This window comes from Dysidea avara, chromosome 4 (genome assembly GCF_963678975.1).
Source record: "Dysidea avara chromosome 4, odDysAvar1.4, whole genome shotgun sequence".
Classification (NCBI taxonomy): domain Eukaryota; kingdom Metazoa; phylum Porifera; class Demospongiae; order Dictyoceratida; family Dysideidae; genus Dysidea; species Dysidea avara.
Window position 1 is genome coordinate 21727853 of NC_089275.1, and position 16480 is coordinate 21744332.

Sequence of the window (16480 nt, forward strand, 5' to 3'; positions counted from 1 at the left end):
TTTATCAATGCACTTCATAGATTTGAATTTTGTGTGCATCAGAAAACACATGTAAGTTATTATCTATACACTAATTAAATTATAAAATTCAAATAAGGTATAAATCTACAACCCAAAGTACACATTACCATAAACAAGCTCTACTTTTGTCTTATTGAAATTTTTGTTGATATTTTCAGCTTCACTCTTCACATTGTCATTTTCCTTTAGTGTCCTGGGAAGGTGCAGCTTATTGATACTGTTATTATTATACATACTCTTCATTATTATCATTGCTGACTCTTCATCTAATGTATAATCACCACCTAGATACAGTATCTTTAATGTCTTGTTATTAGTAATGGCTTCAGCAATTGCTATGGCTCCATCTCTACCTATAGGATTGCCGCTAATTCCTAGTACCTCAATTGTGGTGTTGTGTGTTAAACTGTTTGCAATTGCTATAGCTCCTCTGGCTCTAATATCATTGCCACCAATCTCTAATAATTTCAGTGTGTTGCTTTTTATGATCCCATCTGCTAATATTACAGCACTGTCGTCACCAAGTTTATTCTTACTGATGTACAATTCCTCCAAACAAGTCATCATATCAGCTATTGCTGGTGCTTCCGTTGATCTTAGGCCATTTCCATTAATGTCTAATTTTTTCACAGTGGTGGTGTTGATAATTGCATGACAGATGTCACCTACTCTAGTAATATTATTACCATGCAATGACAACTTGTGTGGCTGAAGGTAAGTGATAAGGTCACTAATGAGAGGTGATGATGCTACAGTGAGGTCATTACCAAATAGAAATATTTCTTCTATTTTTAGTTCATTTGCTTTATCTCCACAAAGATACTGATGTAATATGTTGATACCATGATCTCCAATGTGACTATCCATAAGGTTTAGTTCATCCAATTTTTTGTGTGTTCTTGATAGGAAGAATCCTAGAGATGTCACTTCCACTGGAATGAGGGATTGACCACTGAGGTCAATCACACTTCTACCTGTTTGTTTGTCATCAACTGATTTGGACAAAACGTCACACATTGTGTCATCTTGGGCCTCCTGGAAACATTGGAACAAATAGAGAACCTTTCTTGTATCTTTCATGATGTCTTGTGAGATAGTTACAGCTGATCCTATTGGAATTTCATCATGTATCACACCAGGTGTGGCTGATGGTAGTAAATGTCTTGAGTTTGTTGATAGATACTTCTTAAAAGAACTAGACTGTCCTTTGGTTATCCCACAAAAGAAAATCCACATGTTGGACAGGCGGAGAGCCTTATCTTGTTGAGCACTTGTTTCTCTGTCATAATTCATACCATATTCTAAACTTGTAATAAGGAATGATTCCACTAGTAGTGAATACACTTTATCATCTGGTAAGGTTGCTACATATTTAGCAGCAAAATATTCTTGTATTCCCAAGTGTAGGAAGTTCAATGAGTTAGTTGTGGTACCAATTTCATTTGAACAATAACACTGAACAGATTGTAGTAGTCCATAACAAGTGGGATCGTTCCTGCACATTTCAGGTAAATTATTCACTGTAAATATTATTTTATCTTCTTTAAGAGCAGCAAATGCAACCTTCTCCAGTTGTTGTAGTGCTTTTTGAACTGGCTGTGGTAAGTCTTCCATTTTGTTGATTGGCTTATCTCCAACAATTTTTCCTGTCCTCTTAAGATGGCGACACACTGTGTGCAGGATAAAGCTTGCAAACATTTCAGTGGTAGTTGGTGGTAGGGATCCTAGTAGACACAGGAATACTATGATAGCCATGTTTAATGGAATGTAGCATATTGCATTGATATTAGGGTATTGTCGAAAGTGTTTTGTTAGTGTTTGTAGTTTGTCAGGAGAACCCTTCAAAGCTTTGCTGACATACTGCTCTTTGCTTGATTTCTCAAATCCAAGAACTTCTATTCGTCTGTGTACATGTTGATGTAGACAACCTGAAGCAGATGGTCTTGATGTTACAACTACTCTAGCATTAGGTAGAGTGTCCCCTTCAATAAGTTTTCTAAAGAATGATGAGTGACGTAATTCATTACTGAGTTCATCAAATCCATCAATGATGAAGGTAATTCCAATTCCATCAGTGCTGTACAAGTAGCTCAAAACAAGTTTTGCAAAATCTGCACGAACTGTATATTTCACCAGCTCTTCTACGCTAGTCATTTTCTGTACATTGGGGTCCCTTAACATCAGTAAGAGTACTAGTTTATCTGATGTGAGCAGTTTATTGTTAGCCCACTGTAAACAGATCTCTTTAGCTAGTGTTGTCTTACCAATTCCAGGGTGACCCTCTATTAGGATACTCATGGGACATTGATCATCTGAAGTGATGGGAGTGACTATTTGATGGATATTGTCCAGTTTAATTGATGATGTTAGTTCAGGTATTTTGTGTATTTCTCCCTTAATACGTACCCTAGCTGCTTTGGTGGTATCTTCTTTAACTTGTAAATGTTTAATTTTTTGATGTACTAGAGCTAAGCTTGTGAAGGATTCAGCATGAAATGGAGGCCATGGGTCTTTTTCTGTTGAAGATTTCACTAATCCTTTACATTGGTACCTTGCCTTGACATTATCAGTAGCTTGTTGTAACCGACCATCACCTATAGGACATGTACACAAACACACAACACTGTAAACCACATAATATAATGTAGTAACAATGCATTGTAGTCACATATTTACCTTGTTATAATGACCATGTCTTGTTGGTCCCAAATATGTACATCTAAGGTGCAGTTAATGACCTCATTATAGAGTCTGTGTTTGCACATATGATTAACTGGTCTTGCACTAATACAAATCGGAGATTATAGAAATGTCCTTTTTGGTAAGTTTCACGTACTCTCAGTTACAGATCCAAGAATGGGGGTCCCCCCTCCAAAAAAATTCAATCAAAGAAGATGGAAATACTTTAATACAGCAGTCAGTTAAATACTCTAATAGAACAGTCACTGCATACAACAATCCTCCACAGTTAATGAGTATGAAAACTTACATCTGCAACACCATCCCATGGGCACAGGCTAGGGATATGTTTGTAAATAAAATGCACATGATTTTTGCATGCCAAATTAGGCTCATAACTGAGCTACTCATGACTGTCACTGATCCTTTCTCTTAATCAATTCAGACCAGTTAGAAAAAGCATAATTTGGTCTAGCCATAAAACTGCTCTATATATTTCAAAATTTCATTCTAGAAACATATTATACCTTTAGCTTCTGAAGGACTATGCCCCCCCACTCCATATGTTACAACCCTCCCGTATGTATACGTCATACCTGATTCAATGCTGACATATCTCTTTCTTGTTTTAGCTCCTTTACCCTTCTTGGACTTTGTTCTCTTCCTTCCTCTCTCAGTGTCTACTAGCTCATTGAATAAATTGGGTGAAATACTTGCATATTTTCGTAAATTTTTTTAACCCCTCTTTTTTAGTGAAGGAAGGGACTAACAGTAAAAACCTGGATATCATCTTATTAGCCTGCTTAAGAGGAGTTGGACAATCTTTGTTCCATTGCAGTAGACCCAAGGACACGTAAGTTATGAGCATTTGTTTATGTCATGTCGAAGCGATCGTACACGATCGATTTTTCTTCATGAATTTTTCCTTTGTATGCAGTGAAGAAGGGTGAGTAAATGAAAAACTTACCCAATGATTTATTCCTTTGTTCATGGCGAACACGATGGTGAAAAGTTTAGCTCTGTACCTCGATCCATTGGTAAGTTACAACCATTTTTGTAAGCGCCTGTAATTTATTCTCCCAATACTTGCTGTACAAATTGATTTTTCTGTTGTTGCTACTTTGTAGGGCTGTAACTCCCAGAGTGTTTGGCATATGAAGCTGAAATTTTGCCAGTGGGTACACTTGGCTAAATAGATTATAAATATTCAATAAACAGGAATTCGAAAAAAATGCGATTATGTCCTCTTTTTGCAGATCAGGTCACATTTGCTGGAAATTCACTAGTAGGGTTAGTTAGAGTTAGGGGTAAATGTAATAACCTGTGAAATCAGATAAAACTAAAAGCATCTTGATATAAATTATTGCCAATAATGGAAACTTAAACCCATAATCGAAAGTTCTGTGGCACACTATATAACTGTGCACTTAATATTCTCAAAACCGGCAAGGTTTGAAGGATGCCACATTTGGCTACAGGGATTTGCAAAGTTCTTGCAAATCCGTAATTTAAAACGTACGCACATGCGCATTACTTTACAGTTGAATTATTGGCGCGAACACTGGTCTTTGTACGCGAATTGAGAATGACATCTTGTGAAAGTAAACGATCGCATGCATATAGTGAAGACTTACGATGGCGAATCGTTTGGCAGAAAGAAGCACTGGGATATGGTGATGCAGTAATCGCACAGAATTTAAACATTGATCAATCTACTGTTCGTAGGATTTTACAACGATTTCTCAGCACTGGAACTGTAAGCAAACTTCAATATCCAACAGATAGAGCTTCTAGAAAGCTAACAGATCCCGCTCAGTTACTTACATTGCATCTTGCAATGGGAAGGCCAGGAATCAAATTACAAGAAATACAGGAGGAACTATTAAATTCATTGTCAGTGAACATTCACATTTCAAACATATGTAGATTCTTGCAAAAGAGTGGATTTACAAGACAGAAGCTGAGGATCACTGCTACACAAAGGGATGATTTTTTGAGGCAACAGTATATATCAGAGGTGTCCATTTACAGCCCTGAAATGCTGATTTTTCTTGATGAGACTGGAACTGATTGAAGAAATACATTACGGCACTATGGCTACAGCATGAGAGGAAAGCCAGTTGTGAGTCATCAGCTTTTGATCAGAGGAGATCACCTATCTGGCATAGCTTTTATGTCTGTGAATGGTTTATTAGATGTGAAGGTTGTGCGAGGTGTAACCAATGGTGATGTCTTTTATAGCTTTGTTGAAAAACACCTTTTACCTTGCTTATTGCCTTATGATGGAAAAAATCCACACAGTGTGGTAATAATGGATAACTGTTCCATTCATCATCTAAGTAGTATAGTCAAGATGATTGAAGAAGTTGGTGCAATTGTGCACTTCCTTCCACCATATTCTCCTGACTTTATGCCAATAGAATTGGCATTTTCTAAAGTGAAAACTTTGATGAAAGTAGATGAGCAAACAAGCATGGATGTGGAGACTGCTTTGTTAGCAGCTTTTGCAACTATCACACTGCAAGATTGTCAAAACTGGATTTCTGAAAGTGGACTGTATAATTATAGATAAGTAATAGTTGTACATGTACATGATAACACCAAAAGTTATTTATGTAGTTGAAATGTTTTCTATATATGCAGATCAAATGCTTATAGCTTCCTTAACGATGACAAAATACAAGTCTTTTGTTCTGAATACTCACTTTCATTGAGTATTCATCTTCAAATAAACTTTGAAGATATCGTAGCTGCTTTAGGTTTTTCATCCGTAGCTGAACAGTTTTACCTGGAGATACACCCATCACAGTAGGAGTAGGCTCACGATGCACTTCACTGGAACTCGCATCAGGTGCTCCAAATGTTTTCACAAGAGTAGCTGCTGCTCCTGTAATAGCATCTGCAAGTGACTCTTTATGTGGCTTTTTAACACTGGCTCCAAAAGCAGGAACATCTGGTGGTTTGTCCATGTCATCGTGTATGCCTGAACACACCATTCTTGACCATAGTCTCAGCTGTGGCACAGTGTACTTTTCGTTATGTTTGGACTTGAGATCCGCAAATACATTATCTACCTGGTCTTCTCTTTCTTGTTTCTGTTGACCTGCTGCTTCTAAGCCTCTCTTTCGACTGCCACGGTTATCTTCTATGCACCTACCCTCACACCATAGAATTATTTCACCACCTAGTTTGTATTTGGAATACATCAGGCTCAAATCATCTACGTTAAACAGTGACATCTGGTGTCTATCATCAATGTAGCCAACATTGAACTTCACAGAATCTGGTACCTGATCATCGAATTCATCTATCATGCTCACTCGAATGGCAGTGACCGTCGAAAATCGAGAGTGGTGTCGGTGAAGCTGGCGCAATATGAAATCACTCTTTTTGTTGGGATTTATTATCCTAACTTTATAAGTATAAGGCACCTGAAAAAGAGATTCATTAGTGATTACATGAGTTACTTTACCTGAACAGTCTTACCTTGTCACCGGCTACAGAGCCTCGTACTGAGTCACGGTTATTAGTAATTGGAACCCCGAGTGGAGTAGCGGCCATGGGAATAACACTGGCCTGGGAACCGGATAATGAAGATGGGCTCGAAGATGAGTGTAACACTTGTACCGTTACTGATGGTGCCAAAGATACACATTGTTGGTTATTAGTACACTGATTCATCACTGATGCTTTCACTGGCACACGCACAAGCAGTTGGCCGCCTTTACAGTTAGTTCGCGCCAATAATTCAACTGCAAAGTAATGCACATGTGCGTACATTTTAAATTACGGATTTGCAAGAACTTCGCAAATCCCTGTACTAGTGAGAGAGTTGTTAAACTTAGCAACAATTGAAGTAGACACTGGGAATCCTCAAGTTTCCAAATTGGTGTAACTTCTAATGGTTGGTACCAATTCTGGCTATAACCTAGAACTTGCCAATTATGGAAATCACTTGATTCCATAAATTGCCACAATTGGCAACTTTTAGGCATATTAAAAGTTGCCAATGGTGGCTCTGAAATGTACCTCGTTATGTAGCAAAGCCTGAAACTGAGTTGGTGTACACTATATACTACACGTGAACTAGTGCAACAATTGTGTAGCTGTTGAACTATGATTGAATTGGAGTGGCATTGTATTTTCAAGCCAATTGCTAGTAGGAAACTGGACTCTTGGACTGAAGCTACTCAAGATTTCCCTCTTTACATGGACATGTGCAACAATTCGCCCTATCATTGTTCCAGTCTTGTCTACAAAACAAATTCCTCTGGTGTAGTGGTCCATATTTCATTGTAGACATGGTATCTCCTTATCATTTGTATCATTACATATGGTCATTATCTCACAAAACAAAGAAATGGTACCACACGCCCCAGCTATCAATTATTGTCTGAAAAGTCGATAAATCACTCACACTGCCAAAATAGGTGTTACACACAATGTTTGATAACCTACAAAATTAATTTTACCAGCCACCCTTCCCCTTCAAAAAAACAACAACAAATTGTATGGTATAAGGAAGAAACTGCCTTTTGTAAATGAAGATAGATTATTGTTTGACACACACTGTAAATTTAATGGTAATTTCATGCACTACAATAATATCTAAACATTTTTGTTCTACACAAAAGAGTACTTGTGATATGAAGTAATAAATGCCAATATACAAAATCACTAAATTTAGTCACCTTAAGGTGTACCATTGAAACCACCTGAGTCTAGTTTACTGTTGTGGACCAAAGCATGATGGAGATGTGGTAGGACAATGAACCTTGCAACAGTTGGAGGGAATGCTTGGAAATACCCACGATATAATTGGCACGATACTTCAATACCCATCCTTTCAACAAGGCTAATCTGCTCATGTGATTGCTAAAAATAATTGGCGGATAAAACTTTGGTGATTGTAATGATATTCGCCAAAGTTTTTTTACCACCAAATTTTTTACTATACGTATAGCAAGTATCTGAAAAGTGGTCCAGCCAATGCTGGACTGTGGCTCCAGCCCTGCATGCTTAGTACTACAGCCATAGATTCTATTATGTGTGGTACAGTAATACTATAGTAATGTTGTCATTGAGTAGAAAATTCAGGGTGCAAAAACTCAGCCAGGCCTGCTCAGTCTAAATTTTTGAGCATTTTTTACTGAGGCAGCTTCCTTGGTTGCCTCAGTGGTAGCTACGCCACTGTATACATATTCAGACAGTGAAACCTGTTCAGTACAGATCCACTTAGTGTACGGCTTTAACACTAAAAGGCCATGAACTGTGTTTTGTACTATCACTAAAATGAAGAGGTTGTGATTGAATATGATATGAATCACTCACCATGATCACTACTACAAGATGATGGTAGATGGTCCAGTGAGGATCTGATTTTATTTGCTAACTTCTTCAAGACTTCATCATCACCTTCCTCCATTATTGACAGTAATGTCTTGAATGATGTAAGATCATTATTCTTCACAGTTGATCCAATGACTTCATCCAAAAACATCATCGCCTTGTCAGCTGAAGTTTTCTCTGCCTTAATAGTTGACTTGAGATTACCTGGTAGGAGCCTCTTAGAATACAATTTTGCTATGAACTTGGCATCATTCATCGGCAAGTCCATTAATGACACATAATAGTCTTGGTACACTTGTAGGGCTGACATTTTATTTTAACAACCTGAAAAGTCAAAGTATATCATACAGTGTGATAGTACTGTATAGTAGGGACCACAAAGGTTTGGGGGTAGCCCATGAAAAAACATCACCCAAAACCAGCCTCACTTTTCCCTGATGACAATGAAGCAGTATTGGTTAGGTAAAACTAAACCCAAACAAGCTTTCAGATCAACCTGAAACACTTTCAGCAAGTTGCTACGGATTATTTATATTTCCAGAATTTCTACTAACTGACGTACTGCCTGATGCCTTCAGACAAGCGTAACTTGACAACGGCTAAGGCTACAGGCTTGATTTTTTCACTGTTCGATGTCATTTCAGCCTAAGAGGTGCCTTTTGGCATACCGCAGTACATACAATGCATTCTTCATGGACTTACCAGTCTCCTCCTTTGTGTCCCATTAATCTTTGCTGACAGCAAAAAGTGTTGATTTGGTGGTAGCACGTGATGGCTTCCCTTTGTAACGGAAATCGTCCGTAATTTTCATAGTGGCTATTTTGATTGCAGAGGTGCTTTTTGAACAGTTCTTGATTCAAAATGCTGAGTAACAGGTTGAACATAGCTGACAAAAAAGCATAATGGATACTTCACTTTTCAGACGTTCTACAGTAGCTGGGACACACGGCGCCATTTCAGATGTGGTGTGCATGGGTTAACATTAACATACAAGTACATAAAAAATTTTGGAATTCTCAACTAGAGTAGGGACCATAGTACATAGATAAAAAGTACTGAAACAAGTGAGCAGTGTCATACAGTACGGTAGTACTGTATATTAGGTATCATGCAGTTTTGGCTTTCTTGCCTACACTAAAACCAGCCTCAAATTTCCTTCATAACAGTTTGGCAGTATTGGATAGGCACAGCCAAGCCCAAAATTACCTTCTGAGTGACCCCAAACCAGTCCAACAAGTTTCTATGAAATTTTTAAAATTTTCTATTTAACAGAATTTTATTCTGACTAACTAACTGACGCCTTCAGCCAAACATAACTCAACAATGGGTGAGGCTACAGGCTTGATTTTTTCATTGTTTAACATCGTTTCATCCCGAGACATGCCTTTTCACCAACCACCATACATACAATGCACGTATCATGGACTTACCTTTGTCCTCCTTGGTGTTCCAGTTCTTTTCACTGACAAAGCAAGGTGTCGATTTGCAATAGCACGATATGGTTTCCCTCTGGCTGTGTCATGCTTTCCCCCCCCGCCTTTTCTGTAGGGACTGAATTCATTGCAAAGAAGTTTCTTATACTGTTCTTTGTTTGTAACGCTGTGTAACAAGCAGAGCATAGCTACATACGAAGCTTAAAGGCCACCTCACTTATCACTGCGTAATTGATTATTGGGGGCACATTTAGATGCAAAATAAATTTTTATGGAATGCCTGCATGGAGCCATTTGTTCTTTTAATGTGATACATGTGGATTCAGTAGTCATAACTGTGATATTAAAAAGTAAACAAACAAGTAGAAGGAAAAATTAGGAATTTTAAGCTGGATTAGGGATCAGAGAACAAACAGTAGGGAAACAAAGGATCAGCTGAAAGTTGTGAAACAAGGGATGTTGCCTATACCTGTAGGTATACTAGTGGACATCTAATCCCTACTCTTCAGTCTGTAACCATGACTGAATTGCATGCTGAGTTAGCTGCTGAGTTAATCAAGTAGAAAGCACAGAAAGGTTACAAGGAAGTATACAACAGGAAGAGTAACCAAATTGATTATCAGGGGATTGGGTGTTCATAAAATTACTGCCAAAGAGACAGGTCAGAATCACAAGCTTTTTAATCCCTGGCATGGACCGTACCATATCCTATACAGAAAGAAGTAATTGCATCAAACATTTATTTTCTCAAGAAGCTCAGATCCAAGTGCATCAGCAACGTGTAACCAGATGCCCCCCAAAACTAGTTGCAGGGTATTGTTGGTATGGACCTAAGAAGCACAGTAATGGGAAGGTTTATAGTGGATTGAGACACTGACAAGGGAAGAGGATGACTGTTCAGCTATGTAAATTCCAATTGTCTATATGGACAGATGATCGTGAAGAGGTTGAACCTACTAAGGAATTGGTGGAAAATATTTATGATTATAAGAAACCTGAGAATGAGAACAACTGAGGCCACTGAGATAGGCATAGTGAGACCAAGGGACCCTCATTACCAATGCTCCTATTCATTGAGAAAGAAAATAACTACTCTCAAGAGGTAGCAGCAATCTTGGGACGAACTTTAAAGAAGGGGAGAAGTGATGTAACAATGGTGATCTAATAATTAATTGTAAGTAGAATGCTAGAGAATATAATTGTATCACGTATACCTTAGTGTAACTGCTTTAATAAAAATAGGCCAAGTGGCAGGTTTGCTATAGAATACTTTGAGATTGACCCCTTAAAGTCAACAACCTCTCATGAGGCAGAGTCAAATGTCTTTGCAAAGTCCAGGAAAAGGCAATGAACAGAAATCCAAACTGACAGGTTGGTAGTTTGTTGGTAACTTTTCATTACCTTTCTTTAATACAGACACAACCATGCGGATGTGAATTTGTTAATTGGGTATCATATCATGTCTAAGGTAGCACGGTGCTGAATTTTCTTCAACATATCTATATCCTTAGCATAATATGGACTCCATGCAAGCCTAGTCAATATGTGGTTGGATGTACGTTTTATAAAGGATGTTAAATGAATCTATTGTAATATACTTAATTAATATAAATGGTCGTTTGATAGTAGCAGGACTTTTGCCTCCTGGCATTGAAAACTCGGGTACAAGGTCGAAGTTATCCAGACTCCAAGACCTTTCTCACAGTCTGTGGTGAGGTCTGTGGTGGTAAGACTATGGCCATAACTGAAATGAATTTCTACAATAATGGAGGGTCTAGCAATGGGATATTACAAAGAGCATCCCACAACGGTAGTAGTCTCGTGCAGCAAGACTACCTTTTCTTTTATATTGCCCTACCAATACGAGAAAAAGTGGGCGGGTCTGGCTGCAAGACTACAAAGGTAGGAGGATCAATTTGTAAAAGTTGGTTTTCAGACTGTGGACCACCATTAACACAACAAAACAAGCTTACTTTAATACCATATCCAATGTATCGGCAGCCTGGTGATGACTTCCACTGTTGGACTTAATATGTTAGTTTTGATTGTGGGTTTGGAACTTTAATTATAGCTGTCATGTCTGTTTCCAGTGTTACGCTAGAAGCCTATCTGTCCTTGGGGATTGGAGAAGTCCCCTTAGACTGGATGGCTCAAGTGTGGTCGGATAATTTCTGCGAAACTGTACCGCTATCTGGGGAAGACAGAGCCGGGAGGTGATTTCTTCAACGAATAAAACTGGAGAACAGTCGTATCCGCTACTGCCAAATGGCTACACGAGTCAGAAGGAAAAGGTAAAACACTTGTAATGCTCCATAATAGTACGTAGTGTATTTTGTTAGGTCGATTGTATACTGTTTTGGATGAGAGTGGCATTGCGTACAAATCAGTTATTGCCTCGGTTATTGCAGTGATCCTCAGTATGGTGGATAAGATGAAGGAGGTAAGCATGACTGTACCTCAAGATGATATTAAACTACAACAGTAGTTCAAATGTGTATTTCATGTCTACATTACATGTGGTTACACATTTAATACTACACATGATAACACTGAACTGATGTCTTGTAGATTTTTAATGATACATGTTTAGCAACACTGGCTGCTAACCTGTACCTGTTGTTACTGCAGATTCCAGGTGTGTGAGTGTTGTGGGAATATACTTGATCAAGTTTAATCTTGTAGGTAGTGGAGGGTTTAAGGTGTTTCACCCAATGGTGTTCCAGAGAGTTATTGAGTCACTACACTTGAACCCTGAATATGAGAAGAGTAAGTGTGTTACTGTAACCATGACAACTGTTGTATCTAATAACAGTATTGTGTTTATCCATGTATTAGGTATTGCCCAAAAACAACAACGTAAGAAGCAGCAGGAGCAGTCAAAGAAGACAACCAAAGGGAAGAGAAAGCGACGAGCTGCAGCAACAGCATTACTTGTAGAAGAGGAAAGTATGGACACTGAGGAAATATCTGAGTCAGAGTACAACAAAAGACTTGAGTCTTTTAGAACAAGAGCAAGTACATGTCCATAAACTGACTGTGGAAGCAGCTAAGGTGAAATGATATGAGTGTATGTGTTTGTGGGGGAGGGGGAGCATAGTGAAGTGGCTAGAGCATCAGCCTGGTAATTGAAAGGTTCTGGATTCAATCCCCAGTTATGTCCAGTTGCGTTGTCATTATTTTCTGGAGCAATCCAGTCTATCCCCAGCTGTTTAAATAGACCTGGTGTCATCTGGGAAGCCACCCACCCAGCTGTAATATCAATATTTACCTGGTTGTAACCAGGGAAGGAAATGCTATCTCTCCATATCTCACAATGAATGAAGGTCCAGGTCAGGTGGGACTTTGGGTGCTCACACTTACGCCTCTGGGATATGCTACAGTATCCTGTTTACCAGTCCTGCCCCAAAACAATTTGCCTGTGGTGGCTCATAACGCATGCACGCGTGCATAGCAAGAAAGTGGATACACATCTTTTACAGATCACTCTGCAGTTACTAAGTTCTGCTTTGACAATTAAGTTTCTGATGATCAAGATTCTATTGTAGATGAGCAGTGTCACAGGGGATTCCCTAAAGAGTGGTAGAGCAGTAGAGCATTGCTCTTTTTGTTGTGGTAAAAGGAATGATATATAATTAACAAGTTAACTTTGATTTTACAAATTGACAATTTTACTGCTCTACTTTATTTGCTAGGGAAAGCTCTGAGTGTCTAACAAATTTAGTTGAGTCACATTAATTATGAGCACATTAGAAATGGTCTTCATCAGTACATGTTACATGTCCTCAGGCATTGTTGTGTTTGGAGAAGGTGTCATTGAGAGACGTGGAGTTGTCACGACAACAGGCAGTCAGTGTACTGGTAAAGATGATAGCTTGTGATTTGTGCCCTGAGGCTGATCTGGACTTCATTAGTGTAATAGTCACCAAGACTGTAAGTTAAAGTTAAATCACCACCGCGCGTGTATGGAAAATACAGTACGAGGGGTGTGTTGAGAGGTTAATACAGTGTGAGGCGAAGCCAAGTGCTGTATTTGCCTCGAGTCACCTCCCGAATATTGTATTTTTCGTACACACAAGCAAGGTGGTGCTTTAAATGTTATACTGTACTTCCTGGTCATCTGGCTCAGAGTGATTTTCTCTAGTACTCAAACCGCTGCAATTTTCGGTGATCAGGATATCAGTACAAACTAATGGGATTAGTTTGTCTAGTTTTAGCGATTTACAATGTCACACACCTAATCAATCGTGCTATCTTAGTAGAGTCATGTTTAAAAAGCTTCATGGTCGGACGATCAATAAGTGCTTATACAATCTATTCCTAGCCGTAGAACGAACTCGTAGGATTGGTTTGACTGGTTTTAGTGATTTACAGTGTGTTGTTTACATAACATTCCTTATATGAATTCTCCACATAACTGTACTGTATTTACCCAATTAGCTGCTGTATGACTCATACAGTACAGTTATGCAGTTGATCAGTACTGTGTGGACAATACGATACGCGGCATCACTTTGATCCTCCCACGAAAAGTACAATATGTAGATGTATACCATTGTGTGTTTGGTACTGAGCATATGTATAGTCCTGTACCTATAAAAGCATAGCTACCATATGTTTATTGGGCTAGCTACTGTCATGCATACTCGTGTACAATATTTAGCTTTTTCTATTTTAGTAATGAGAACCGACTGTCATTGTTGGGGTGGAGGTGTTTACATGTACTGCGTCAACCTTTCCATGGTGATAGGGAAAGACTGATTGCTGAGGTTAGTGGGGTACATACATGTACACTCAATACATATATACATAGTCAAAGTACATGAGTGAACACACAAAACATAATTACAATGTATGATATCAAATATTAATTGTTGAAGGTATTCAGACAGCTACTGCCTGTGATATTAATGTTGACTGATGAGAGTAGTAAAGTTGGTCCTGGTGTTATCCCACCAGCTCTAGCTACTGGCGCCCACCAAGCTGTGAGGTTTGTTGGGTAAGTTTGTCTGTATGTGTGTGTATGTTACAGTGTGGGGTGGGGGCTAGACCTGATCTGTGCAAGTACATATGCCAGTGTTCTCTGAAAAGCAATGTAGTTGTATTTCACTACCTACATATCTAGCTACATTGTTCGACAAGGGAAGGAACATGCTCACCAACCAATGAGAGCTCTTGTACAACATGTTTGCTTCAACACCTCTGATAAGGCAGAATACAGGAATAGGCTAGCTAAGGTAATTGTATTTGCCAAGAATACAATTACTAAAGTTTAATCCATGCAAGAACACCTTGACTATAATACAGGTGTGTACATGAAAGTAACTGGCAACTGAAATGGCTGATATCTGAAGCGGCCAAGAATGAATGGTCATATACAACTAATTCAAAAATTTAACACTGAACCTTTATAATTCAGCTGTGTTCTATATTCACTCTTGTTGCATCGTAAAGTAATTTCTTTTAACTCTAATTGGCTGGTAATTTGGCCGCCTTTTTTTGCTTTATTATACTGACTATTAAAAAAGGCGGCCAAATTACCAGCCAATCATAGTTAAAAGAAATTACTTTACGATGCAGCAAGAGTGAATATAGAACACAGCTGAATTATAAAGGTAAAAAGGCGGCCAAATTACCAGCCAATTAGAGTTAAAAGAAATTACTTTACGATGCAGCAAGAGTGAATATAGAACACAGCTGAATTATAAAGGTTCAGTGTTAAATTTTTGAATTAGTTGTATATGACCATTCATTCTTGGCCGCTTCAGATATCAGCCATTTCAGTTGCCAGTTATTTTCATGTACACACCTGTATTATAGCCAAGGTGTTCTTGCATGGATTAAACTTTAGTAATTGTATTCTTGGCCGCTTCAGATATCAGCTCTTTAAGTTACCAGTTACTTTTCACTTCAGCTGAGCTGTTTTTTCTTTTTGTTTTTTTACATTGGGTTCCAGGTACTTGTAGTTTCTTGGGCGCGCCTTTTTTTACAGCGAAGGTGTTTTTGGGGTGGATTGTAATATACTGAAATGATCATTTGATAGTAGCAAGACTTTGCCTTCTGGCATTGAAAACTCGGGTGCAAGGTCAAAGTTATCCAGACTCCAAGATCTTTCTCACAGTCTGTGGTGGAAAGACTGTGGCCATAACTGAAATTAATTTCCGTGAAAATGGTGTGTCTAGCAATGGGATATTATGAAGAGCATCCCACAATGGTAGTAATCTCACGCAGCAACACTACTTTTTCTTTTATATTTCCCTACCAATACGAAAGAAAAAGTGGGTGGGTCTGGCTGCAACATATCAAAGCATACTATTGGGATTTGTAAAGTCAAAATGGCAAAAATTGCAAAATCAAATTTACAGCCAGCAATTATTTTATCAGCAATATTGTACATTACCTGTGTCCTTTGTTTGTTTTCCGCCCTTAGATCATAAAATGAACTGATTAAACTCTGATTCTTTGAAAGGTCTCAGGATGGATGGATCACTTTTTCAATTTCTCCAATACAAACTCCATATATTTTACATCATTTTGTATTTTCAATAATTGCAAGCACTAGATATGATCAAATATCATAAAACTTGATATCATTCAACTCCTTATGAATTGCTCTATCCGATTCCGCCCGAACAAAATTCGTAATAGCCACAGTAACGGTGTGGTGCCGCTATTTAATTAGAATGTGAAATTTGTGATTTGTGTTCCAATGGATTTTGTATTACGTAAGTTGCTACTTACCATCGTTTGTTGTAAATTTGCAGCCTGTAAACACTTTAGCTTTAACTAAATTTTGTTATCATCGGACAGAGTAGTGTTATGTGTGTGTAATGGCGGCCGAACAATTTTGATACGGCTTAACTTAAAACTAAACTTACCTCCATAGGCTTAATAATAGGCTTAGTAATATTTTACAGAAAATTGTAATGTATGGGTTAATTTGAAATGAGTTTTGATAAAAGGTAGGACAGGGGCGGATCCAGGAGCTGGCAAGGGGAGCG

The 16480-nt window shown here is 38.3% G+C and overlaps 3 protein-coding genes across 4 annotated transcripts in view; 1 reads left to right on the plus strand and 2 right to left on the minus strand.

Annotated features, from left to right (window-relative positions):
* LOC136254298 (protein NLRC3-like) overlaps positions 1-16480 on the minus strand; it is a 17204-nt gene continuing 724 nt past the window's right edge. The window contains exons 2-3 of the mRNA XM_066046965.1: positions 8032-8373; positions 1-2615 (exon numbers count right to left, since the gene is read on the minus strand). Coding sequence (XP_065903037.1) covers positions 106-2615; positions 8032-8359 — 2838 coding nt within the window. The 5' untranslated portion in view covers positions 8360-8373 and the 3' untranslated portion in view covers positions 1-105. The remainder of the gene's footprint in view (positions 2616-8031; positions 8374-16480) is intronic.
* Positions 5344-7607, minus strand: LOC136254301 (uncharacterized). Of its 2 annotated transcripts, XM_066046968.1 has the most exons (3): positions 6187-7606; positions 5775-6131; positions 5346-5714 (listed from the first exon to the last, which is right to left on the minus strand). In XM_066046968.1, the coding sequence occupies exons 1-3, from the start codon at positions 6478-6480 to the stop codon at positions 5364-5366; spliced, it is 1002 nt and encodes a 333-aa protein (XP_065903040.1). In that variant the 5' UTR covers positions 6481-7606; the 3' UTR covers positions 5346-5363. The 2 variants fall into 2 exon arrangements, with proteins under 2 accessions (XP_065903039.1, XP_065903040.1); XM_066046967.1 differs by having other exon boundaries at positions 5344-6131; positions 6187-7607.
* On the plus strand, positions 11744-14714 carry LOC136254304 (condensin-2 complex subunit D3-like). Its single transcript, XM_066046980.1, has 9 exons — positions 11744-11773; positions 11822-11922; positions 12051-12117; positions 12165-12248; positions 12318-12533; positions 13269-13412; positions 14158-14248; positions 14360-14478; positions 14605-14714. Exons 2-5 carry the CDS (start codon positions 11902-11904, stop codon positions 12509-12511), a joined length of 366 nt encoding a protein of 121 aa, XP_065903052.1. The 5' UTR covers positions 11744-11773; positions 11822-11901; the 3' UTR covers positions 12512-12533; positions 13269-13412; positions 14158-14248; positions 14360-14478; positions 14605-14714.